We start from the raw sequence: 25188 nt of genomic DNA on the forward strand, positions 1-25188 counted from the left end.
AGTCCAGACAGGACTTGGGATGTCTCAGAGCCGCCCTGTGCTCTTTGCAGGAACTGGGGCAAGTCAAGGCTTGGTGGTGGTCTGTTTTCTTTTTAAGGACAAAACTATCAGCCTCCACTTCTGCATGACCAGCTGATCCACACACTGTGCCTCACCAGTCCTCCAGCTCCCACAGGCTGGCTGGCAGGAAGCCACAAGGGGACAGGAACAAGCCACGGGAAGAGAGAAGAGCGTCACCAATCCTCCCTAATTCCTAGGGAGAGCATTACTCAGCAATCCCACCACAGGATCCCAGAAGCACCCAGTGCACTGCTGGGGGAATTCCTGGCTGCTCCCAAATACAGCCCCAGCCAATCTCCAGTTACACAATTTTAACAGATCCCAAGGTGCCAGAGAGAAGCTCCAGCAAAACACCTTGTCTTGGTTCTGTAGTTTTGGTTTTTAGCTTTTTCTGTCCCTGCATTTGCTACCCTGACCAGATACTTAAAAGAATAATGGTAATAAAGCCACAATGAGCTGAAGTGGTCTTGGAAACTGCCAGAAATGACCTTGACAAGACAAAACATGAGACTGCCCAGAGACAAGCAAGGGAAAGATGTGAGAGGCAAGTACAGCTGGATATCCAGAGCTACAACAAAATAGAGCTACAACCACCACCATCACACAAAACAGGCTCATGTTGATTTAATTTTGTACAAAACCAGATACAGCTGCTATCCCAGGTTTTAACAGGAAAAAGGAACATGTTTCAAACCGAGTTATTGTTAAAAAAACTGGCATTTCTCTGCAGCACTAATCCATGCTTCTCCCAACACACGGAGTGGACTCAGTGATAATGGCTTTGGTCACAGTGAGCCAGAACCATGGAGTCCCTTCTAAAACACCTGACTGGAAGGATTGCCATGTTTCCCCCAGTATCCAGGAAACTAAAAGCAAAATCCCTATCCGACAGCAGATGGGAAACCCGTGTTTTGATCCCTCCCTTCCTAGAGAGGACTAAGGCTGGCTGAGTAATTACAAAAATTCTAAGAAAATAAGCAAAAAAAAAGTAAAATAAAATATACAAACATTCTTAAGAGTTTTAAAATGATGCTCATCAAAAATATTATTTCTCTTTGCATGTAAACATCCCCCTGCCGTGCTCACGGCGTGTGCCAGCACACACCACCCAGGAGCAGAGCAGGAGGGGGCTGTGCATCATCACCCACCCGAGGAGCACACACAGCACGGAGGGTGAGGGGCATCTCAGGAGAAATGGCTTTGAAGATCATTTTTCACAGATGGGATCCCTTGAAGTGCAGGCGTCCTCATCAGGCAAAATGGCAAGTGGCTCGGCATCTTTTTAGGGCATAAAATATTTAGAGTCAGCTTGGAGAAAACACTGACAACAGACAACCAAACACCACATTCCTGCTCAGCAGCACGAAATCCTGACCCCTCCCCACCGGGTAGAGCAGCACCATCTGCCCCCTCGTGCATCCCAGGGGGCTGGGATACCCTCTGGACACGGCCTTTCCCAAGGAACACAACTGCAGCCACCCAGGGAGCAAAGCCACGAGCCACCATCTCGCAGCTGAGGTCCAGGAGCTGCTCACCCCAACCCCTCAGCCAGCTTTCCAGTCTCCAGAGCCCGTCCCACAACTCTCCTCTCCCAGGATCCCTGTGGAGCTGCTGCAGGAGCAGCCAGGCCAGGCTCAGGCTGGATGCCAAGGGCTCCCCAGCCCTGCCCAGGGAATATACAGACAGGGCTGTATATACAGACAGAGCCCAGCTGCTGAGCTGAGCCCTGGATCCCTCTCCCAGGGCATGGAAGGAGCAGGTGGGGCTCTGTCTCGACATTCACAGCAGACTGAGCTCCTCAGCAGTGCCTGCACCAGCAGACACTCCTCACACTCCCCTGCCATCCCTGCTCCCGTTGCCATTGGCACATCCATGGCACAGGAACAGAGCTCCCACAGCTGCTTGGCTGAGCAGCTCTGGCCAGTCTGGCACAGAGAGGAGCAGGGACTGCTTGTCCAACGCTGCCATGGAGAGCCACTCCTGGCTCAGTTCCTGTTGCTTCCACCCCAAACAAGCAGAACATTCCCCAAGAGCCAGAATCTGTCATTCCCTGATTTTGTCCCCAGACTCTGCACCATTCCACTGCTCCTTCTCCCTGCTCACACGTGCCACAGGCCAGCTGACACGGCCCACCTGCCATGGAGCATTTGCTGGGCTCATTTCCTGACACGTTTTCTCCAGCACAGTCTCAGCTGGATTCAAATCCTCCCCCTTGACCAGTTACTCAAAGTCCTCCATGATTCACAGCTCTGCCTCACCACTGCTAGAATACTAATGAGGGAAATGTTGATTTATCGAAGCCCTGATATGTCACCGCTGGATTAAATAGTCTATAAAGTATATTTGGACACATTACAGGATTAGAAGAATCCACCTGGGAAGTTTGCTTCCTCCACTCTCTTGCAAAGAGACTTGTTTTCAAGGACACACAGACTCAGCAGTGGTGGCTGAGTGGGCATCACTGAGACCCAGCACACCACAGGGAGACCCCCACCATCTCTCCAGAGAAAACCCCCACCTTTCAGTAGTGGTACACCTTAATTTGCCTGTTTTCATCCATTCCCAGCTGGAGGAGGCTGGGGCTGGTGCTGCTGGCCGGGGGCTTCTGTGCACGTGGGGAGAGAGGTCTGGCAGTCGGGTGAAGGAAAAGCCTGGCTTAGAGCAGGAATTAGCACACCTGAGCACAGCCAGACAGGGCAGGTACTGAGGTACACAGCCAGCCTTGTGCACACATGCTGTATTTAGCCTGCTGCATCCCAGTCAAACGGAATTAAAGGGGGATTAGGGAATTCAGAGATGCACCAGGCTCAGGACAGCACAGAGGCCCCAGGGATTTGCTGCTTACAGTGAACACTGGAAGAGACACCAACATACCACACAGCCTGGAAACATCCCTGCTAACAGCACAGAGAGGTCTTGCCCTCTGGATCCAACCTCATGCTGCAAGATGCCTTCAAATGGGAGAAGAGCTCCAGGAGGAGCCCAGCCCTTGTGGCCACCCCATGTGCCAGGTCAACATGTCTCCAGGTGCCCTCACTTCATCCTGGGCTGCTCAGCAGGGCCTGCCTGTGGCAGACCCCCTTCTTCCCTGCCACCTCCTCCACTCTGCACTGTTTGGTTCACATTTTCTAAATTCTCACATTACCAGCTCTAACTGCTCTTTTATGGCAGAGCAGCATCCCTAAAGAGCATCACAAGCAGGGAAAGGAAGGGAGGAGAATTCCTCAGTCACTAAAGAGCATCACAAGCAGGGAAAGGAAGGGAGGAGAATTCCTCAGTCATGTACAGCTCAAGGAGCAGCAAACAGGTCACTCATGCTCTAACTGCTGAGCACCACATTCCTTTGCAGAACCAGACACTAAGCTTTGGTGCTCCCAATTCACTCACCTCCTCCTGCCTGTTGCAGGGAGCAGGAACACAATTAAAGGGCAGACCCAGGTAAAGGATACGCTTTTGAGTCCTTCCTGAAGCTTTTCAGCCATTTCTTGTTGCTCTCGATCATCCCCTCGATGCTCATCTTCCCCTGCTCACGGAGCCTGGAATGCTGCAGCTGCCGGATTTGTTCACTGTGGCACATGAGAGAGAGTGAGAGGGTGGGTGGGAAAGAGAGGTCTGGGCAGAACGGATGAGAAAGTGATGGGTTGTTATAGAAGGAGCTCACCTGAGCACGTGGCAGTGAACAGCTAATGTGATAACTTATTAATATATTATTTTTAATATGTAATTTGTTATTGTTATTTTTAATATGTAACATGTTGTTACCAACACGTAATTTACAATTTGTATGTGACCCAATAATCATCCCAGAGAAATGACATCAGCACAGTGGAACATCTCAAGGAAGAAGACCCTTACTCTGCAGGTATGTATCCCAGCTTGTTGTCCAGAGGCTTGGGATTCCCACTGAGCGATGAGATCCCATCTGGAAAACAGACATTAAATACAGACTCACCAAAATCAACATTCCTTATCACTCCTTATCCCATTAGCACCCTCCCTATCAGCAGCTCCAGTGCATCTGCCCTTCCAGCATTGGAAGGGTGAGACAGCCAGAACTTGCAGGGCTGAGAAATCAAAAGCTGCAGGCAAGGAAGAAGAACGGATTAAGGACAGGAGACTCACCTGGGAAATACCTGTGCCATTTCTCTGCCAGGATGTTGTCCACTGACCGCCCTGAGATGGAGACACCAGCGCTCAGCCCACTGTTCCAGGCCCACCTGTCAGTGGAAGGCACCCTGGAAATATCCCCCAGGGAGCTGCCTGCCTGCAGGCCTGCCAAGGAGGAATATGTGGACAGAGGGATGCCATCACGGGCTGTTGAGGCGAAGAGAGGGGTGTGGTGATGGCTCAGGGAGTCCAGGACACCCAGGACCCCGTTCAGCTCACTGGTGATACACTGCAGAGAGTCCCTCAAGTGCTGGATCTTGTCCAGCTGGGGGACAGGCCATAAATCCATCCTCAAATCAACTGAAGAAAGAGAGGAGAAAAAAGGGGTCGCAGGCAAGTGCTAACAAGAGCAGCCTTTGTGCAAGCAACCCAACCCTCCTGCCCCTCCTCCCCTGCACAACTCCAGCCACAGGCAACTGAAGGCCAACAAAAAGCACATGCAGCAGAGAGGGAATTGCAGCAGCCTCTCCTGCCTTGGAGGTGAGGAAGGGGAAACCCAGACTCCTGCAGAAGAGCAATACAGCTCTGCAGCAGCAGAGGGAAGAGCTGCAACCAGATTTTACAATGCACAGAGATTTCAAGGGCAAGTTTGTGCACAGTCTCCATCCCTCTTATCTGCCACTACAGGCAGGAAACAAGTTTTTCCAATCAAGTTTCATGCACAGTGCAGTCCCAGCTATGAAAACCAGACCTGCCTTAGACACCACTGAGCACAAGTGAGAACATCAGCAGAGAGGTGCAAGGCAAAGCCAGAATAGGTCTAGAGCCTCACAGGTTGGGCACAGCACACCGAGCCAGTCAGGCACTTACATTTAGGCTGACACAGTTCTCCAATGGATGCACTCTCTGTGTCCTCAGAGTCACTCAGATCAAAAGTCACCACCTTCTTGCAGGCAGCACTCTTCAGTGTATCCTCATCTGAGAGCTGATCAGGAGGAAGACAAAGCAACAAAACCTGCTGTATCATCCCTGAAACATAAAAGCTGCTGGAAATCTGCCTACAGTTGTCTACTCAGTCAGGCACAGGTCAAGTGAAGGCAAACTCGTCTTCAGTCCCTGACAGCAAAATCTGAGTATCAAGAGACTGCTTAGGCTCTGGAAGTGTGAGAGGCCAAATCCAACAGCCATGTGAACTGGCCCTTCTAGACAGGAGTCAATGTGTTTTGTGCTTTAAATAACCCTCAGAACTCTTGCAGGGCTGGGTTCCCTCTTTGCACCATCCAAAGTCTGTGCTCTTGCATCTGCTGCTGCCCTGCCCAAGGCCACGTGGTCCCAGGCAGAGCCAAAGACATTCCAAGGCTTGCCTTGGTCAGGAGAGCAGACTCCATCCCAGACCTTGTTTTCTCTAGGCTCTTTTCCAGGCTGCTCTCTGCAGCCACACACTCAACAGTCTCTTGTGATCTCACAGAATGTGTTTCAAAATCCAGCTCTGCTGGCAAACTCCAGTCTCTGGCCACCAGCTAAAGGGTCCTCACAGGGACCACCAGTCCCTCAGGGCCTCCAGCCTGGGGGAGGAGGCCAAGAGCTCTGGGCAGGGGGAATGCAGCTGGGAAGACCCTGGGAGTGATGCTGGTGTTACCTCCTCCAGCAGTGAAGACTCCAGCTGGCTGAGCTTCTCCTCCTTCTTCTGCAGCAGCACCTGCCCTTTCTGCATGGTCGACTTCATCTTGTCCAAGTGCTTGGCCTCCTGCAGGGGATCAACAGCCAGGCAAGGAGGGAAATTAAACCAGAATGACAGAAAATGATCTGTTACCAGTCAGGGTGACTTTCATTATCTCAATCTGCTCAGCACAGGAAATGATGCTGCTGGAGCGAAACTGCCCCCAAGTCCTCGACAGCTCGGGAAGTGGTGTGGACAGCAAGCAGAGCACATGGCTCAAAGCCCAAGGAAAAGAAGGTTTTACTTCCAAACCCAACTTCCAACAGGGTCAGCACACCTGCAGAGCCAGGAATTGATCCCAGGGCTGTGGGACTGTTTGTGCAGCCACAGTGTCCACCCCCTGTGTCGAGCTCAGGGCTCACCTCCTCCAGGTTCTGGCGCATGCCCTCCAGGAGCTGGGAGCTGTGGGGATCCTGCAGTGCCTCCTGTGCCCTCTGCAGGTCCTGGCGCCACTGCACCCTCGCAGCCTTCAGTGCTGAGTGTCTCCTCCTCATGGAGCGGGTCTGGTGCCGCAGGAACTCCTTGGCATTCCGGAGGGAGGCCCCTTCCGCGGAGATGTAGCTCCGGACACTAGAGCAGAGAGGCAGGTGTGAGTCCTGGCTGCCTGTGCCCTCCTGCACGCCTCACACAGCACCTCCCAAAAACCAGACTGTCAGTGCACCGTGTGTGAATCCAAGCTAAAGCATTTGCTTGGAAAACCAGAGCGAAAAGAAAGGCTTTGGGGCACGTGGATACTCACGGATCACACTGGAAGTCGCTTTCCTCGTGGCTCTGAGAGGCTGAGGAAGCAAGTTCTCTGGATGAGGGCTGAGGAGGTAAAGCATTTCAGAAATTAAGAAACATGTATGGGAAACAGAACCCCAGGGCTCCTGTAAGAATTCCATTAGGAGCGAAAACTTGGAATGACATCACCATGGTACTGCCTAGATCCAAAAACAGTGCCTGGGATGTTCATGTGATTTTTGAAGGAGAGACAGACATTTCTATTCCAACTCAAGCCCTGCTTTTGACTCCAGTATCCCACACCCCTCTCCACCCACTAATAACAGATAGAAATCAGCAAATACTACTGAACACAGTGGCAAAGAGAAATGCATCCCCTCAAATGATTTCACACAGAAGGAACAAAAGTTGGGATTTTCAAGAGAGTTACAGCCTCAGATCTCACAAAGCAAACACCTTCAGAGTCTGCTTTACTCACAGCTTGAGTACTTTCTCTCAGGTCTTCAATACGGAGCTCAGATTGCTTTCTTGGGGACTCCACACTCTCTTCTGCCTCCAGTTCTTTCAGAGTCTCCTGCCTGCTCCTGACTGCTTCCTCCAGCTCACTGCCACAGGAAAGGAAACAGTGGAGGCACTTGATTAGCCTGCAGTCCATCCTGGCTGCAGTGGTGTCCAGATTCCAGGAGGGAAAGGGCCACAGGTGTGTGAGACAGCACCAGTGTTGGTTCTGTGCCAATCATAACCCCTGGCTGGGCAGGGAAACCGCTTCCCACCTTCCCCAGCAGCTCAGCCACCTCAGGAAAGTCTCTGCATTTCAGTGCTCCTCTCACAGCACCTCACTAGCCACACAAGGCAGGTGTGGAGGAGACAAACAAACCTGAGGAGCAGAGGTAAAGGAGCAAATTCCCACCCTGAGCTACTGATAGGGAGGAAAACTGCTCCTACACACCCGATGCGCTTCTGCAGCCTCTGGCTGCGGGTCTGCAGCAGGTCCACCTGGGCCTCCAGCTCAGCCTTCTGGTCCTGCAGCTCTTCCAGAGACTTCCTCAGCTGCCGGACGGACTCCAGGAGGCTGCCATGCTCCTTCCTGCTCTCCTCCAGGCGCAGCTGAGAGGCCAAAGCAGCTTCCTAGAAGAAAACAAAAAAAAAAATCCCTCGTGGTCATTTCCCCAGAACCAAAATAAGAGGCACACACAGCACACAAAGGCTCGCTGCCTGCACAGCTCACAGGGGTCCAGAGCTGCACACACACACACCCCAGTCCTGGAAAAGCAGGACTGTCTCTTCTCTTTGGGAAACAGCTCGGAGTTAATCCCCCTCCCAGCAGGATGGCACTCCAGACTGGGGCAGGGAGGGATTTTCAGCCTCACGGTTTGGAAGCAATGGTTTCTTTTCTTTTTAAAGCCACACTTCCAGCCTGGTGCCCTCAGCCCCAGCAGCAGCACAGCCCCTGTCCAGAGCTCAGGCATACATACATCCCTTTCCAGCTGTGTCCTCCTGTCCTCATCCAGCAGCTGCTGCCTTTTCCTTCGCAGGTCCTCCTCCTGGGCACAGGTGAGAGAGCAGGTGAGTGTCAGAGCCAGGAGACTGAGCACCACCTCAAGGACAGACATCAGGCCCAAGATTCAAAATCCCCAAGGATTGTTAGATTTGCTTCATGATCCCTCTGCCCCTCTCACAGTCACTCACTATCCCCCAAAGCACTGAGCAAACCCACAGCTCAGGCTTTCACTGCAAACACCAGCCCTGAGGCTGCACCACCAGGAATGCTTAGCCCTGCTCTGACCTGTGATGGAAGTTGTACCTGCAACTGGGACAGCAGCAGAAGCCCTGGCTGAGCATTTCTGACCAGCTCCCCATGAGGAAGCACCCAAAGGATTGGCACAGGTAAGGGAACCCCTGTGAGCCCACCAGGCCGACTCACCTGGCTGAGGAGCTGCTCTGATCTGGCTTGGAGGCTCTTTGCACGTATTTCAAGCTCGTTCTCCGCATCCTGGATTTTTCTTTCCTGTACAGAGACACTGAGTTAAGGAGAGAATGGTACAAATTCCTCCCTCACCTGGCAGAGCTCTGCCACAGGGGGGACAACACGGGCTGGGAAGCATGACCTGTTACTCGTGTCAGTCCCCCTGGGTTGTGGAGGGTGGCAGGGGCACGAGCAGCAGCCAGGTCACACGGAGCAGAGGGGTGCTCCTCACCTTCTCCCTGTGCCTGTGCTTCAGGTCAGTGAGCCTCCCCTCCAGCTCCTCCTGCAGAGCCTTCACCTCGGCGTTGTGGGACTGCCAGAGCTGCAGGGTCTCGCTCTGCACCCTCTGCAGCAGCTCTGACCTCCGCCTCCGCTCCTGAGTGGGGAGAGGAAAAGCCCTCAGTGCAGCACAGGGCTCTCCACGAGTGAACAGACACACAGGACACTCTCTGGAGAGCGGTACCTCCTCCTCAAACTGCTCCTTAATCCGGGCTAAGGCCTCCCTGTGCTCCTGTCTCATCCTCTCCATCCTCCTCTCGTGGTCTCTTTCCACCTCCTGCCGTTTCTCACTCATGAGCTCGCTGAGCTGTGGGGATGAAAGGGAAAGATGTTCCCTTTGAACGACAGCACTGCATGACAGGGAATCCCCAGGAATCAACCTCCCACACGAGCCCAGGGATTGAAATCCAGAGTGTGATCAGGCTGTGGTCTGGGGAGCACAAAGGCTTCACCCCAGTGAGGTGAGATATCCTCTCCCCTAAGGCACCACTGTCACCCCTGGGCAGGGGACGTGGGCTCTCAGACCTCACCACACCCCTGGGGAGAGAAGGTGGGGGAACACTCACCTCCCGCTCGTATTCCTTCACTTGGAAGGCTTTTTGCTGCACTTTCTGACCCGCTCTCTGCAAGTCTTCACGCAGCTGAGCCTCCTGGCTGCTCTGTGCCTCTGCTAGCTGGGTTTGCAGGCTGGAAATGACCTGCCATGAAAGCCACCCACAGAGACTCGTCACCTTTCCGACAGGCTCCATTCAGTGCCCTCCTACAGGGAGCCAGCAGCACGGCAGAGCCCTGCCTGCAGTCTCACCACCCCCTGCCTGGAGCATGGCCAAATGCTGAGCCAGACCAGAACCACGGCGAGGAAGTGGAAAAAAAATTAATGCCGCCCTCCCTGGCCACCTTTGGTGACAGTGTGTGAGGAAAAACCCAACAATTCACATACTGAGGACACCGTCTTTACCTCACGGTGCTTCTCTTCTGCTGCAGACTTCAGCTGCTGGAGTTCACCTGCAAACTGTTTCTCCAGCTCCTCTACTGCCTGTGGAAACACGAGCAAAGCAGTCTGGGGACATGATGGATTTGCAATTAAATTCTATCCGTAAGCATCAAAAAGAACAATGGTAACCCCCTTCCAAACTGGATCACGTACAAGGTGCCTTTACTCTCTCTGTGCTTTCCCCCTCCCAGGGGTTTCGATGGATCTCAATCATGCTGTGCTAGAAAAACTAGAAACTGCCCCATTCAAGGACTCCCCATGTCCCTGGAGGACTAAAGCTGTACCCAAAGTGGTGTTTGGAGCTGATAAAGTGGTTTCATTTAGTTCTGATCTGATAACAGAGCTTGGTTTAGCTTAGCAAGACACACAACTATCCTGCTCTTGTCTTCAGATCCAACATGGCTATTTAAACAATTGTTAGTTAATCACCATTGTAATAACAACTGGGGGAGTTCTCCCCTCCTCAGTGTGCCCCTAACAGCCCACTTGGCACCTTCCCTTTGTGCTTTAAGTGCATCATAAACACACAGGTGTGATTTAAATCCCAGCGTTTCAGCACTACAGTGCCAGCCAGGCCAGCAGGAACGGCTCGGGGCTGACCCTGATTTGTAACGAAGATCTCACCTTCTTCTTCTCCCTGTCTAACCTGTCCCTGACCTCGCTCAGGAACTGTTCCTTCTCTCGTTCCAGCTCCCTGATCTCTTTCTGCTGGGCTTCCTCCATTTCCAGCTTCATTTTCTCCAAGGCAAGCTGCTGCTTCCTCTCCAGGCTCTCCTTCTCCTTCAGCTGCTGGGATTCCCACTCCTCCCTTAGTTTCTGCAGCGTGGCCTCCTGCTCTGCCCTGGTAGGTTTGTAACAAGGACACAGAAGTCAGGATTCAGTCCTGCCCAGTCAGGGCTCAGACCTGCTGCCACAGCAGGGAAACAGCTCTGAACCTCCACTCTGAGCAGCTGCTGGTGGCTGCAAGATCCTTCCCTGCCAGCCCAGCCCGGTTTGTATCCCCGGGGATGGCAGCACAACTTCTCACCTCATCCTCTCCTCCTCTGCCTCCGTCTCTGAGGCGATCTTGGCTCTCAGCTTTGCCAGTCTCTCAGCTTCTTCCTCTCTGACACGCAGCTCTTCCTCCTCAGAAACCTTTGCCAAGTCTTCTCCTGGAGTCCTGGGAGATGAGCAGCCAGAAAGAAAAAGAAGAAAGGTTCAGGAGGTTTTAAAACCTTCCAATCACCTCCCCAAGGGCTATAGCTCAGCTGCTGCTCCCACTTGGCTGTACCTGCCCAAATTATGCTTTCTCAGGGCTCCAGATCTTTCATTTCCCCCACACCTGCAGGACCTGCTGCTGGCACAGGAGATGCAGCCCCAGCATCACACCTGAGCAGTGTGGTTTTAAAACACACCATATCATCACAGGCTGCACTTAGTTTGGGGATTTTTTTGCAGGTAAATGAAATCAACTCTCATTAAATGGATGCAGGCTCCCAGGCAAGGTACCTGGATGCATTAGTACATCTGGAAGCTCCATATTTCCACATGACACCTTTTACTACACGTTTTCCCCTTCAGGTGCATTTTCTGCATCTTCCTTCACACCCAGACTGCATCCCCAGGACATCTCATGTCAAGATGCTGTTTCTGGCTGCTCAGCGTGCTAAGAACATAAGTATCAAGTCCACCAAAATAATATACAAGCCTCAAGAGAAAAATTCCCCCAGGGAAAGGACACAGCTCCCAGCGTTGCTCTCAGATCCTGGGTTTCACACAGCCATCCCTTCTGCCCTATTCCTGGAAGCCTTGTTTGGAAGTCCCTCTGTAAAACATGCAGCATCAGAGCTCCAGATAGACCCTCTGGGGTAACCTCATCTCCTCTAACACTCCCATTTCCAGTCCTGTTACAACCATTTAGCCCAGGATTTGAACATCTGCCAGGTGGCAAAGCTCCAAGCACTGAGCTGGAAACTTCTCCCAGGTTAAACATAAGAGACAAGTTCCAAAGGCTGCGTGTGCATGGAATCAGAGCTCATCTCACAGGAGGTGGCAAGATGCTCTCCTGTCAGTGTTGGAGAGCTCTTTCCTGAGGCTGCCTGTGCTCTGACAGCAGGGCACTGTCCACCCCAAGGTGTGCAGATCCTCATGCACAGGATTGTCCGAGGCCCACATTCCTCCTCCTCCTCCCTGAGAGCCTGGATCTTGCTCCTTTCCCACACCTCTGGGAAGCAGCACCACTTCCAAGGTGGTGGCTACCACAGCACAGGGTCTGTGACCAGCAGCAATGAAATCCCAGCTTGGAAAGGCTCAGGGAAGGTGGAGTAAAAAAGGCAAGTACCTGAGGGATTTTTCTTTTTGCTGATCAAGCTTCTCTGCTTCCTCCTCCTGCCTTGTCTCCTCCTGGAATTGCTGAATTTTCTCCTCCTTTGCTTGAAATAAATTAATTTCCTCTTGCTCAAGCTCTGTCTCCACATTCTTGGCTATTTCCTCCAGGGATTCTTCTCTAGGCTGGTTCAAGGACTGCTGGTCCTTGATTTCCTCCTCAGGTTGCCTACCAAAGAGAGAAAGGTCCTTTGGCAAAAGGGCGACAGAAAACGGAGTAACACAAAAGGAACAGTAACATCCCCCCCAAAGAGTATCAACCCCACACCAAAAATCTCAGAACCCCCTAGTTCAGAAGCCTCACTCAGGCCCACCACTGGTGGATCATCAGCTCTGACTGATAAATGAGACCCAGCCCCAGCCCCAGCAGCACTCCTGAACAACTTGGATTTTGGCCCACCAGAGCTCACCTTGTGAGGGCAATACTAGATCATGAAGGATCTAGTAGCTACAAAGCCCTGGCCAGGCTGGCAGGCGCAGGAGCAGATGCCACCAGCACCTGCTTCCAGCCCAGGGATTGGTGCTTCTGATGGACAAGGTATTTCTCTGCAATTGCAACCTGAAGTGTGCTGGGAGTTTGCCAACTCCAGGCAACAGAAAGCCCCCAGCACTCCAAAAATTCAAACCCAGTCTGGTTCTAATTAAGGTGTTTTTTTTTTCAGACAGACAGCAGCAAAATTATAAGGTCTGAGAGAGGCTGAAGGGGAAGGAGGGGAAAATTGAGATTAGTGTATGAAGAAAAATTCTCATTCTTTGCTAGTGCAAGCTGGAGCAGGAAGGTCTCACTGTGCTGTGAGACTGCCAGCATAAGGCAGAGTGACTTCTGTTCTGCCAGGAATCAGGGAAGTAACAGCCCCAGTTATAGAGCCTCGAGTCAGAAGAGAAAAGGTCACTTCTGCAGCCATTAGCAAAAAGAACAAGACAGGAAGGTAGTGGGGTTCTGCAAAAATCCTGCTTCACTGGTGCTCCCCATAATGCCACCTGCAGCAGGTGTCCTTTATCAGGCTGCTCTGCAGAGCAATTCAGCCACTTCCACCTTTTCATCATGTTCTTCCTTTAGCCCCAGTTCCTGCTCCAAAGGAGACCCAGCACACACGGGTTTGCACAGCACCACAATTCCCAGCAGAACAGGGGAGACACTGCACAGGCCTCCACAGCACAAATCCTTCTCCCCCACCTTGTCCCAGGAGACGCTGCCTAATTTTTCCAGTTGCATCTGCTGATGTGTCATCTGACACAGAATGCAAAGTCAGCACAATCACAGGGACTGAGCTCCTCTGTCACAGAGGAGCTGCAGCTACGGATCCACAAATACCACTGGAATTGCAGCAACAGAAGGGTGGCTCGGGCAGGAGCTCTGACCTCAGCGTTTCATTATTTCAGTGCTGTTCCTAGTGGCTGTAAAATTGGGGTGACTGGTTGGGTTTTTGCTGTCCCCCCATCTCAGCACCACTCAAAGCCTTTCTCAGGCAGGGTGGCACTCACGGCCTCGCCAGCGACACCGGCACGGAGGAGGCTCTCCCAAAGACAAGGCACACGGCTCCTCACCCCAGAGTCCTGAGCCACAGACCCCCAGGGCTGAGCTGCTGTTCTGGCCCTCCCCAGCACAGACTGCTCACTTGGCACCCCACAGCAGCACAGCTGCTGGGATGTGCACACGAGCTGTGCCGTGCCCACCAAACCGCAGCTCCCGTTCACACGCGAGCCCAGTCAGCACAGAGGGGGACAAAAGGACACAAGCTGTCACAATCACGACACCAGCCACTGAAAGGAAGCCCTTACGTGTCCCGTGGGGCAGACAGCTCCTCTGGATCCATCGGGCTGCCCAGCGACCCCTCCGCCGCCTCCTCCCCATCGGGGCTCTCTAAACCCAAACACTCCTCTGGTGTCTCACAAGCACCGAGATCCCTCTCGCTTTTGCAGCACAAAAAGAGGGGACAGAAGGCCACGTTAGCTCAGCTCAGGCTAGTGGTTGCTGCAGGTGGACAAGGCAGGGGACGGCAGGACACGCAGGTGACAGAGGTGGCACCAAGCCACGGCTGCCAACGGGACACAAACACCCAACACGGGGCTGCCAAAGCCACAGGGAAGCTCCACACCATTCCCACCACCTCATAGCAGACTAACAGGCAGCTGAGGATGTAACAGGTGCCGGTCTCAAAATGCTGGATGCCTTCCCTGGGTTATCCCCCCCCTTTCCAGGTTCTTGGAGAATGTCCCCAAGGTACATCAGCCCTATCAGCAACACTCACACTGCTGTCCAAATTGCAGATGGAAGTGTTGGCAGGCATGTTTGTATCTACAGTCCTGCTTCATCTTGGAAGTACAGAAAGGAGAGACAAGGCAAGCACAAGCAGCTTTACAGGCAGAGAGGAGAGGATGCTCAGCTGGCAAGCAGGTATCAAGTGATAAAGAGAATTCCTGCAGGCAGAACACGTTTTTGGGGACCCTCACACAAACAGCTTCTCCAAGAACAAGGCTGCAAATCCCATGTCACTCAGCCAGTCATTAAGATGGGTTGCAGTTTCTTCTGCTCACAAGTTTTCCTGGCACAGGCAACAGCTCCTTGGTTCCCAGAGCCCTGGAGAACATGTAACTCTGCGTGGAGGCCAAGAGCTTTGACACAGCTCATCTGTAAATGCCACACTGCAGCTCTCCAAGGAGGAGGGGCTCGAGGGAGCAGGGAGCTCACTGCTTAGCACAGTTTTAAACAAATCACCACAAACAGGCTGAAAACAGCTCTGCTAGACAGCCTAGTCCTCATGGTGACTGAGGGTCGGGAAGCCAGCATTCCTCTTGGGGCAACAGCTGGTGAGCTGTCCACATACCAGGATATAAAACAGTTTAATGCTTACACCTGGTCCAGGTCACCTCTGTGGTGGCCTAGAGAGAAGAGAACTGTTCACATCAGAGCTGGACTCTCCTGGCACCACAAAAAGGTGCCAGGCTGGCCCTGAGAGCCCTCAGGTACAGGCTCTGCCCAGGGGGGAGCTGGCAGCCCAGCAGGACCAGTGCTGAAACGAGGGGCTGACTCAGAACCAGAACAGTCATCAGGCAACAGCCAATGACCACATCCTCCCTGGTTCAGCACCACAGGGCCCAGCACAGCGTGAACAGGTTCACACCCTCCTGGCAAGAGCGTGACTTTTGGACCTTTCTAGAGCAGGCAGGGAGCTGTAAGGGAGACAGAGGAGCTGTAAGGGAGACAGAGGAGCTGTAAGGGAGACAGAGGAGCTGTAAGGGAGACAGAGGAGCTGTAAGGGAGACAGAGGAGCTGTAAGGGAGACAGAGGAGCTGTAAGGGAGACAGAAGGCAGAGCCACAGCTGGAGCAGCCACCAGGAAATGATGGACAGGCAGTTTTACTGCTCACCCAGCCAGAAGTGGTGCTGAGAGAGTGCTGAGGGGGTGGCAGGAGAAGGGAGAGGTTTAGTGGGAAAGACCCTGTGAGAAGCTGCAGCACCTCAGGGTGTTGTACAGGGGACTCCTGTTCAGGTCACAGTGAGCAGAGCAGGGAGGACAAGGCAGGAAGGGCACCAGGAGCCAGAGCTGTCCATGCCTCCTGAGTTTCTCTGTTTGAACCATACTTACCTCTCAGGAGCTTTTGTTCTTTTGCTTTGCTCTTCCTCTGTACTGGCTTTGCTTTGGTCTTTTTCCTCTTCTCCCAGCTCCTGGGCCTGCAGGTAAAAGCAAACAGGGTGGAGTTTGTGGCTCCTTCACCATTAAAGACCTTACAGGGGGTTCTGCTGAAGGTCCATGGAATCAGCACTGAGCCCAGGGACCACACAGATCCACAGGCTGTTCCAGAATGTTGGATGTGCCAACCTCCCCCCCTGGGGGTAAGCAAGGGGCTCCAAGCATCACAGGAATGCCCTGCAGGAATGCTTCCAGAAGCACAAGAAGCCTGGGAGTTCAGCTGTCTCAGTACAGAAGATGAACTCCCTGCCAGCACTAAGCACTTGGGACACAGGTTTGGCTTTTACCTGAAGGTCATTTCACATTCCCAAGTAACACTAAACTTCCTGAAAAATGCAGGACGAAAATCTCCTACAAGAGAAATGTCACACACAAACTAACGTGGTGGGGCCATAAAACAAACTGATGCATTGGCTGGGACCAGAATCACATCAGGGCTCAGTCCTGCCTCCCATCCTGGTTCTAGGGCAGCTTGTGCTGGGCAGCACACACACACACAGAGTCACCAATCCAGGGATTTCTGCCTCTAGGACACATCAGGGTGGGCGCTGCCCCCTGAGCATTCACTTGGCTTATTTATGACACAGGAAATACTGGAAATATGAATAGCCAACATTTGAATGTGAAATAGTATCACCTGCTCCTTTCCCCACCTGCCAGCTCCCAGATCCCTCTGTCCCCACAGCACAGGGGCAGGGAAAGGACTTCCCTCCTCACCTGCCAGCTCCACAGGAGGCAGCGAGGGCTCCCCCTCCCTGCTGAGAGTTTGGGTCCCCAAAAACACATTCCATTCATAAATTCTTGGTGACCACGGACCCAGCAGGTGAGCCCAGCCCCTCCTGTGCGTGGAGCAGGGCCAAAACAACACAGAATTAAAACAGCAGTAATTTATGCAAATGTTCAGTGGAGCAAACAGCAGAAGGATTCCCTGCAAGTGCTGTCACCTTCCATCACATCAGCCTGGGCAGAGCTCTGCAGCAGCCCCCCACCCCCAGCCCCCCTCCTGCCCCTGTAACTAATGATTGCAATTCCCGGGAACGAGGAGCTCAGCAAATGTTTCCTCGCTCAAAATGGGCTCTGTCACTGCTGCCTGGGAACGGGAAGGAGCCAGACAAATGGAGAAGGATAACAGTCACAGGGCACCTCTGCTGAGCCCAGGCATGGGCCTTCTGCTGCCCCTCTACCCCACAGGGCAGTCCCTCCCCAGGAATCATGGGCTGCAGGAATCTCTGGACACATTTGGAAGGTGAAGACAGCACTTGCCTGCAGGAAATGAGGGCAGATTTTAAGCCCTGTCTGTGGAATTGTCAGATCCTTGCCCCTCCTGCCCCAGCTGCATCCCCAGAGGACACCTCACACGCTCAAGACACAAAATCAGTTGTGTGAACAACAGGAATGACAGACCCTGGGCCATCTCTTCCCTCTGCACAGCACAGATCCCAAGGGACTCAGCAGGAGCATCTCACATCAGCTCGGATCATGCCTGCTCCCACTCCTCACCCCCATCCCCTGGGCACAGCAAGGTGCCAGCACTGAGCACTTCAGCTTTGCCTTTGTCCTGAAGTTTGGGCACTGACCAGGCTCCCCAGGGCAGTGGGCACAACCCCAAGGCTGCCAGAGCCCAGGGAGTGTTTGGACAGCACTCTCAGGCACAGGGTGGGATTGCTGGGCTGTCCTGTTCAGGGCCAGGGGTTGGACTTGGTGTGATCCCTGTGGGTCCCTGCCAACCCAGGATATTCTACATTCCATGATCTGCATCTTGCACTTTCAGTCTCTGGTAGGGGAAGGGTGGAAGGAGCAGCCTTCCCTCTGCCAGCAGAGCAGCCAGGTCTAGCAGGACACATCCCACAGAGCCTCTGCAGCCACCACAGCTCCTGCCAGACACACACCAACCAAACCCCTCCCATTCCGTGCTCGTGGAGCTTCCAGAGGTGTCATTTTTTAACAACAGAACATTTTGCCAGTACATTCAAAGCAAGGCAGGCTCCTTACACATGGAAGCAGGCACATTCCTACAACCAGAGTCATTCCAGCCGAGCCTCTGTGTACAGACACAAAAGAGCAGCTGCAGTTCTGCAGGGAGCACCATTTCACACCCAGCCCTCCCCAAACAGGGCTGTAATAAACTCCAGCGTGGCTGCTCCAGCAAGCATTTGCATGCACAGTGCCTGCACTGCAGGGAGGGAGAGGGGGAACACAGCAGGCATATGTTTTGTTTTCCCTTCACATCTGATTATGCTCATTATTAGGCACAAGAGGACAGGTGTATCCTCCAGACACAACCTCACAAACCGGATTGCTCCTCTCTGCTGGACAGGTGGGGAGTTTGCCACTCAGGGTCTCCTCCAGAGCAGCTGATCACTCACAATCAGCACAAGGCTGAGTAACCCCAGCTGGATCCTGCCCTCCACGGCGCTCCCAGCCAGCCGGGACGGAGCGGGAGAGCTCCAGAGGAACGTGGGGCTCAGGAAGCCAACTTGGCAACGTGCTGGGAAGACAAGGGTAAACCCGAGATGCACAGCAACCTCCAGTCAGAACTGCCCAGCCACTGCTGCATCCCAGGCTAACACAGCACAGGAGCACAGGCATATGCTCACACAGTGCCACAGACTCCCTGAAAGGAGCCCATTTTCCCTCCACATGAAAGCAGGCAAGACAAACCAAATGCTTAAAAATAAGCTTCCCTCTACCAAAATCTGTCAGAGGGAGTTAACCTCCTTTTCTTCCCATTGATTCTATCGTGTTTCTGCTACACAAATCCTTCCTATCTGCTTAAGTGAAAGAAAAGGACGAATATAGCCACAAAAGAAGAAAGTAAAATAGATTCTACTTCCATCTTTCCCCAGGAAAGCCATTTATTGACACTCATTGGGGCAGGGAAAACACACAGGGGAGCCTGCACGAGTGCACCCCTGAAGCCATCCCCTACTCAAGGTTTATGTTCTTTATGTAGCTCCGTGCACCTCATCTCTGCAGCAAAAACAGTGCCCTGGCAGTGCTGCTCTGACCCCTGACACCTCACTGTTCACCTCTGCAGAGCCTTCACACTGACAGCATCACACTGGTGGTGCATCTCACCCCAGTATTTCACCTGCCTGTTCACAGATCACCCCTGATCACACACACAGAGCTCACCTTGCACACGGGGCTGCCTAAGACAGGAGCCCCTGCATCCAGTACTTCCTCAGGAAGCTGGCTCTGGAAGCCCAACACCTAAAGAAAAAAGCAGAAAAGGATAAGTGTCTGATGAGAACACACAGGGTTTGCCAGAGATCCTGAGACCAAAATCCTGCCATGGCTTGGAATCCCCACTCCCCACCCCACTGACAGCAGCTCAGCAGCAGTTCCCTTCGCTGGGTCCCTAAGGAAACCCTCCCTGTGGGGTCCAGGGACATCAGTGCCACACAGGGAGGATACTGTGGGACCGAGAGCTCTGCCACACTCCCAGTGCACCCTTCCACTTTGGCCACAGCAGGCAGGGGTGACACGTGGTACATCCAAAGGGCACACGTCCTCCCCCAGCCTCTGCTGCTCCCCTTTAGGATATTATTCATTTCCTCTCATTTTTTCCTAAAAGTCAGCTCCCACAGGCTGTCCATCTTCCAAGACAATCCTCCCTCCTGGCAGAGTCTGTGGGGGTCCTTGCACTTGGCTGCACAGGGCAGTGTGTGCACACACATGCCCGTGGGCAAGCACTACACAAGGCAGAGCCACTTGCCAACACAGGCTTGTACCAACCCCGATAAATAATGATATTCTCAGCCATTTGCTGGCCATGCTGCCTCTGCTCCCACTGGCAGATGGCAATGGCAGCTTCCTGTGGAGATGAAGAGATGCTGATGGGCATCTCCCCCCATCTCAGGGCTTCTCTCCTGCCTGCCCTCCCACAGGCACCCTCCAGAGCCAGGTCTCCCAGCCACACACACACCCCTAAGCAAAAGCTGCCGAGTCCCTTAAAGCACAATTTTTACCCCGCTTATTATTTTCCTTTTTGCAATTATCTGAGCACAGTCCCAGCTCTGTGTGACCTACTTTTCCAGGGATTCTGCCTCACCCACAGCCCCAATCTGCGAGGGGCAGGGTGACACTGCTGGCCTGTGCCACAGCTGTGAGGGCACTGCAAGAGGCAGGCACAGCACTCCCTGGCTGCACCATCCCAGAGGAACCTGAAGCCCCACACCCAAGGGACAAGGAGTTTTTGGTGACTCACCACAGGCTGAGCCAGCTCCCTGTTGGAGCTGTTGGAGACATGCAGGTCCTCCCCACTGATCTCTGATGCCTTTGAAAGCTGAGAGGAGAATGCACGTTACAGCCTGTACATGTCTTACCCCTGCAGCTTCACCTGGGCATTCCCAACAGGACAACTGGCACTGGGAACACAAATCTGTCCCCTCTGTAACACGGGAAACATGAGGTGACTGAACCAGACACTAAGGGTACGATCCACAAGACAAGCACAAAACACCACAGGTAGGGGCAGGAGATGGGACTGGGGAGGGCAGAGAAGTGCTCTTCAAACACCCCTGATAAAAGGCACTTGCTTCCCTCTTCATCTGCAAGGATGTCTGTGGCTCTAAGAGCTCCCAGCCCACCACCAGAACAGTACCAGGGTCTCTTAAAAGCACTTTAAAAGCTCATCTTGCTGTGCCTAAGTGCAGTGAGGGCTGCTACATTCTCACCATCATGAAGCCACTGTTCAATGGGAACACCCCGTGGCCCTGTTGACTTCAGCAGGACAACTCAGGTGTAGAAGCACCCAGGGAAGGGTTTGGAAAAGCAATGCTTTCAGCTCTAAGCTCTTCAGGACAGAGCATGTTTTCCAGGCTCAGCTTTGTGGTTTATCATTTCTTACAGACATCACGCATCAATGAACTAGAGAAATCATCAAAATCAGCAGGAAGGCAGCCAGATTGGAAAGAGATCATTCATCAGAGCCCATACCCTAACTCAGATCCTATCCTGGAGCATGACCACGAGCAGACAGTGCCTGTCTGGCAGCCCAGCTGCGGGGCCAGGCCACTGTGACACTCGGTGCCTCCTGTCAGGTTGCAAACCCAACCCCCCCAGGTCTGCAGCGGCTGTGGCCAGTTCTCCTCCCAGAGTGGGCAGGCTGGGAGGTTCTGTGCTCAGAGGAGAGCTCCAGAGCCAGCCCCAGGGCTCCTTCCTTCCCCGCTCCGACCTCGCGGCTCCCGTCGCATGCGGCACGGATCTCGCGGCTGGCACTCACTTCACACCCTGCCCCAGCGCTGCACAAGCTGAGAGGAACAACAGAAGGAGGGAGACAAAGCAGCACGGACAGCTGGGCTCGGCGTGAGCTCCAGCCTCAAACCTGCTCGCTCAGGACAGACGGCAGCGCTGGAAGCTGAGGCTGTTTCTCCTCCAAGACTCAAAACACGCCTGGCAGCTGAAGGTTTTGCCTGTCAGTGGCTTTGGACAGCATTTGGTGCGTGCAGGAGAGAATGACTGCCTAGCTCGATCCTGGAACGCCAGTCTGGAAATTCAGAGCACTTTGTGCCCCCCCAGGAACACCCTGCTGACCAGGAAAGCACTTGCACTGGCTCCACAGAAAACGAGGCAGTGCCCCAAGAAGGGCTTTCCTGAGTCAGGGCCTGAGGAGACGACAGGAAGAGCCAACACCAACCCCAAACCATGCAGGCAGGTCTCTTACTTCACCAGCATCCAGCCTGCTCTCTGGTTTTGGATCAGCTGCTGCTTCTTCCCTCACTTCATCCACCATCTTTTCTCCACAGGACACGGTGTCAGCAGTGGCAGCCAGGCTCCCCAGCTCATCTGCCTCAGCATCTTCCACAGCTGCAGGAGCAGCTCCAGGCTGTCCAGGACTGCTGGGCACATCCATCCTTGCTGTGCTCCTTTCCCCCACAGACTGGGGCAGCTCCTCAGCTGCAGGGACGTCACCTTCCACCTCAACATCATCTTTGTCCAGTACCTCATCCCCAGCAAGTTCCCCACCAGAGCCCTCCTTGTTCTGGCCAGACAGGCTGCTGTCAGCATCTCCAGGAAGGATTTGAACTGGAGATGGAGGGCACGCAGCATCAGAATCCAAGGAAGACTCTTGCACTTCTTCAGCATGTCTTGATTTTAAAGATTCCTTCTAGGCAGCAAGTCAAACACAATTATAGCCACAACATTCTCTCTGGGGGGATGCAGGGGTCAGGAATAGCACAGGCTCTCCTACAGCAAGCAGCAAAAAAAAAATAAATCACAAAGCTTTGGGTGACTTTGAGACCTGTTTGACTGCTTTTCACACAGTCCCATTCCAAAACAAGGGACCTCACTGAGATAATCTCATTCATTTCTTGGGCTCTCACTTGGGTTTTTTCATCTGTTGGTTTTTTCATTCACAGGGTCTCAGTGGACAAGAGTGGGCAGCACCCCATGTGCTCCACAGCAGACCCATTTATGCTTCCACATCAGATCTGTTCAGTAAGAGATGGGAATGTGTTAGAGACCATCACCGGTCATTCTACTTCTGTCTCATGTTTTAAGCAGAGAACAGTAGGCAGGATCATCATCCCACCTTCCAGCAGTACAGACTTGAAGGTGGGCACTGACTGAAGCTCAGAACAAGCCTGTGACTAACACAGGAGGCTGAGAGATGGCAGAACCCACCGGCCTGGGGAAAAAAGCAACCCCAAATTAAAGCCCAGTCACCCAAAGGCTCCACTGCCTCTCCCAGCAGTGGGGACGCCACAACCCCCACTGTGGAGAGAGGAATAGCCAGGAGGGAGCAGGAGAAGGTTCCCTCATCAGCATGCAAACGGCCCTGCTCGCAGGTCCCACTTCCTCATTGTTTTATTAATGCTGTGGTGTCTCGTCAAACGTCCCCTCACCCCGCGCGCGGCGCGTCCCGGACACCCAGTGCACATTTAACGGGGTATTTTTATCCCAGCGCCGCTGGAACACCGGCAGCTCCAGGCCCGGAGCTGGGGCACGCTCCCTGGCGTGCCATTTGTCTGTGAGACCTTCTCCTTGGGGCCGGGGGAGCCATCCATCGCGGCTGGAGGGGCCAGGGAAATCCAATCCCTTCCCGAAAACCCTGCAGTTCTGAGCCTCACCCATAACTCCCTGTGCAGAGCAGTGCCTGGCTGGCAGAGGTCCCCAGAGTCACCCTGCAGGCTCTGGGAAGGCCTCGGTGACACCAGAACCCAGAGAAAGGTGTGCAAGGGCCATTTCTTTACAGCTGCTCCAGTGGAGGAGCTCTCATGGTGCTTCCTTTTATCTGGGGATTAGGGTGGCTGGAAAGGTAGGCTCCTCTTGGACAGACTTGCTTTAGAGTTCTCCTGAGGACACCCCACCAGGAGACCTGACAGCATCCAGGATATCCCACATGAGACCAAGCTGGATTTTGATGCTTGAAAAGTGCACGGGCACAACAGAACAGAGCAGTGTAGCACTAATACTGTGCACACAACAGGGTTTCTCTCCAGGCAAGTTCACTTCAGTTACTAAAATATCCCAGAATAATTTCTTTAGCTGGCAGAATCCTATTTTAAGAGCAGTTATAGACAAAAGCTTTTGCTAATGTTACACCTTGATGATCACAAATGCAACTCTCCAGAAGAGGGAACTGTGCCAGCCAGAGACACAGGTGGAAGAAGAGGAGGGAGGTTTTCCTCCTGCAACAGACTATGGATTTTCTATGGATTTCAGAGCTGGGACAAGTCAGTTGGGTCATAATTGGCTTTCACTGATCTTTTCACAAGCTGCAACATGTTTTACGAGCACTGAGTGGCACTAAATGATGGGAAATTCCTGTCTATCAAACCATTACTCCCAGTGATTGCCATAAGTCTGGAGAAAAGCACATTGATACCAACAGGACCAGGTTTGGGAAAGACATGTGATCCAGAAGTGAACAATCAGGATAAACAGCACCCACCAAAACTCAGTCCAACTCAACTCAGAAAGAAGGATGACCTGCCACCCTTGCACTTTACCATGTTGAATGTGAGAGTACAACAAATGTCACATTTTTTCTACCTTTAAAAGGAAAAATTGGGAAACAAATCTCATACTGCATGGAGAATAACTTTGAAGGGTGATGTGCTCCCTTCCTGCTCCCTGATTCCAGGCTGTTCTCAGGCACAGAGAGGGGGTTAGGAATGCCACAACTCATATCTGGGCAGTGTTTGCCCTTGGATTTTACGTTTACACCTCTCTCCATGCACATAACACTTTAACCAGCAAAAGAAACAAGACAAGCAGCCACCAGATGCAACCACAACACTAGAAGCTGCCTACTGCATGCAAAAGCTCAGTGACACTGTGCAAGCAGGAGGGAGATGCCAGAGCCACCATCACCTCTGCCAGGCTGCCAGCATCCTCCACAGGACTCCCGGGGTGCTGGGGAGCAGCTCCAGGGGGATCAGCACCATCAGCCAACGGGCTGCTGGGGTTCTCCTGCTCTGCCTCGCTGTTCTCCTGAAGGGGGGGGTGACACAGCCACTTGCAGAAGTGCCCAAGCCACCTTTCCAAGCTGGGAGAGTCACACACTGTGACACTCTTCCCAGCCTCTTCCCAGCTCCAGACTCCCTGTGAGCTGTGTCTCCACACTCCCCCAGCACAGGGGACAGCAAGGCTACACACCCAGCAGCCATTCCTCCCCCCCCACCAGCCAGCCCTGTGCTGGTATCCCAGGGATGTGTTTCCTGGGAAGCAGCAGCACTGCTTCCTGCACTACATCCCTGCGGGAACACACCAGCTCTACTGCTCCATGTTCATGTGCAGAGGCAGCTCCCTTTCACCCTCCAGCTAGTAAAGAAGTCAGGAATGGTAATTTCCCAACACAAAGGACCCCCTTGATTCCCAGCATTTACCCAGAGACTGATGCCAAGGTGCCAGCACTGCCACAGGGGATGTTTCTGCTGCCACAGGACTCTCCCCAGGCACCCAAAGGTGCTGCCAGACCTATTTCTCCTCTTGCCCCTTCCAGCATTATCCCCAAGCCCTTTTGTATCTTAGGGAAGAGTCTCCCATGCCTGCAGGGAGGACTCAGGGTGCCAGAAAGCAGGAAAGCAGGTCCAGGGGAGAGCTGACCCCACAGGCAGCTGAGCACACTGAGCTCTGGGAGAGACCCTCTTTCCAAGGGGACATTCAGACTACACCTCACACCCCAAGTTCTCCAGCATCTGACCTGGGTTTCATTTTAAGTGCCTTTGCCCCAGTTAACCCATTCCTTGCTCCAGAAACACCCACTGAGGGGGGAACATCCACCTCTCCTCCCTCTCTTCCCAGACACTCCGATGCTGCCTCCACTCACC

The 25188-nt window shown here is 53.3% G+C and overlaps 1 protein-coding gene across 1 annotated transcript in view; it reads right to left on the reverse strand.

Annotated features, from left to right (window-relative positions):
* Positions 1–1085: 1085 nt before the first annotated feature.
* Positions 1086–25188, reverse strand: part of CEP164 (centrosomal protein 164) — a 32120-nt gene continuing 8017 nt past the window's right edge. The window contains exons 9-34 of the mRNA XM_051812205.1: positions 24230–24349; positions 21576–22019; positions 20118–20195; positions 19043–19120; positions 15803–15888; positions 13996–14127; positions 12170–12382; positions 10877–11008; positions 10474–10690; positions 9814–9891; positions 9422–9553; positions 9040–9162; positions 8809–8952; positions 8535–8618; positions 8086–8154; positions 7560–7738; positions 7089–7215; positions 6627–6694; positions 6250–6457; positions 5807–5914; positions 5038–5152; positions 4183–4527; positions 3916–3982; positions 3510–3626; positions 2579–2687; positions 1086–1338 (exon numbers count right to left, since the gene is read on the reverse strand). Of these exons, the coding sequence (XP_051668165.1) occupies positions 2582–2687; positions 3510–3626; positions 3916–3982; positions 4183–4527; positions 5038–5152; positions 5807–5914; positions 6250–6457; positions 6627–6694; positions 7089–7215; positions 7560–7738; positions 8086–8154; positions 8535–8618; positions 8809–8952; positions 9040–9162; positions 9422–9553; positions 9814–9891; positions 10474–10690; positions 10877–11008; positions 12170–12382; positions 13996–14127; positions 15803–15888; positions 19043–19120; positions 20118–20195; positions 21576–22019; positions 24230–24349 (3570 nt within the window). The 3' untranslated portion in view covers positions 1086–1338; positions 2579–2581. The remainder of the gene's footprint in view (positions 1339–2578; positions 2688–3509; positions 3627–3915; positions 3983–4182; positions 4528–5037; positions 5153–5806; positions 5915–6249; positions 6458–6626; positions 6695–7088; positions 7216–7559; positions 7739–8085; positions 8155–8534; positions 8619–8808; positions 8953–9039; positions 9163–9421; positions 9554–9813; positions 9892–10473; positions 10691–10876; positions 11009–12169; positions 12383–13995; positions 14128–15802; positions 15889–19042; positions 19121–20117; positions 20196–21575; positions 22020–24229; positions 24350–25188) is intronic.

The sequence above is a fragment of the Manacus candei genome, unplaced genomic scaffold (genome assembly GCF_025592945.1).
Source record: "Manacus candei isolate 608988 ecotype Guabito, Panama unplaced genomic scaffold, ASM2559294v1 h1tg000086l, whole genome shotgun sequence".
Classification (NCBI taxonomy): Eukaryota; Metazoa; Chordata; class Aves; order Passeriformes; family Pipridae; genus Manacus; species Manacus candei.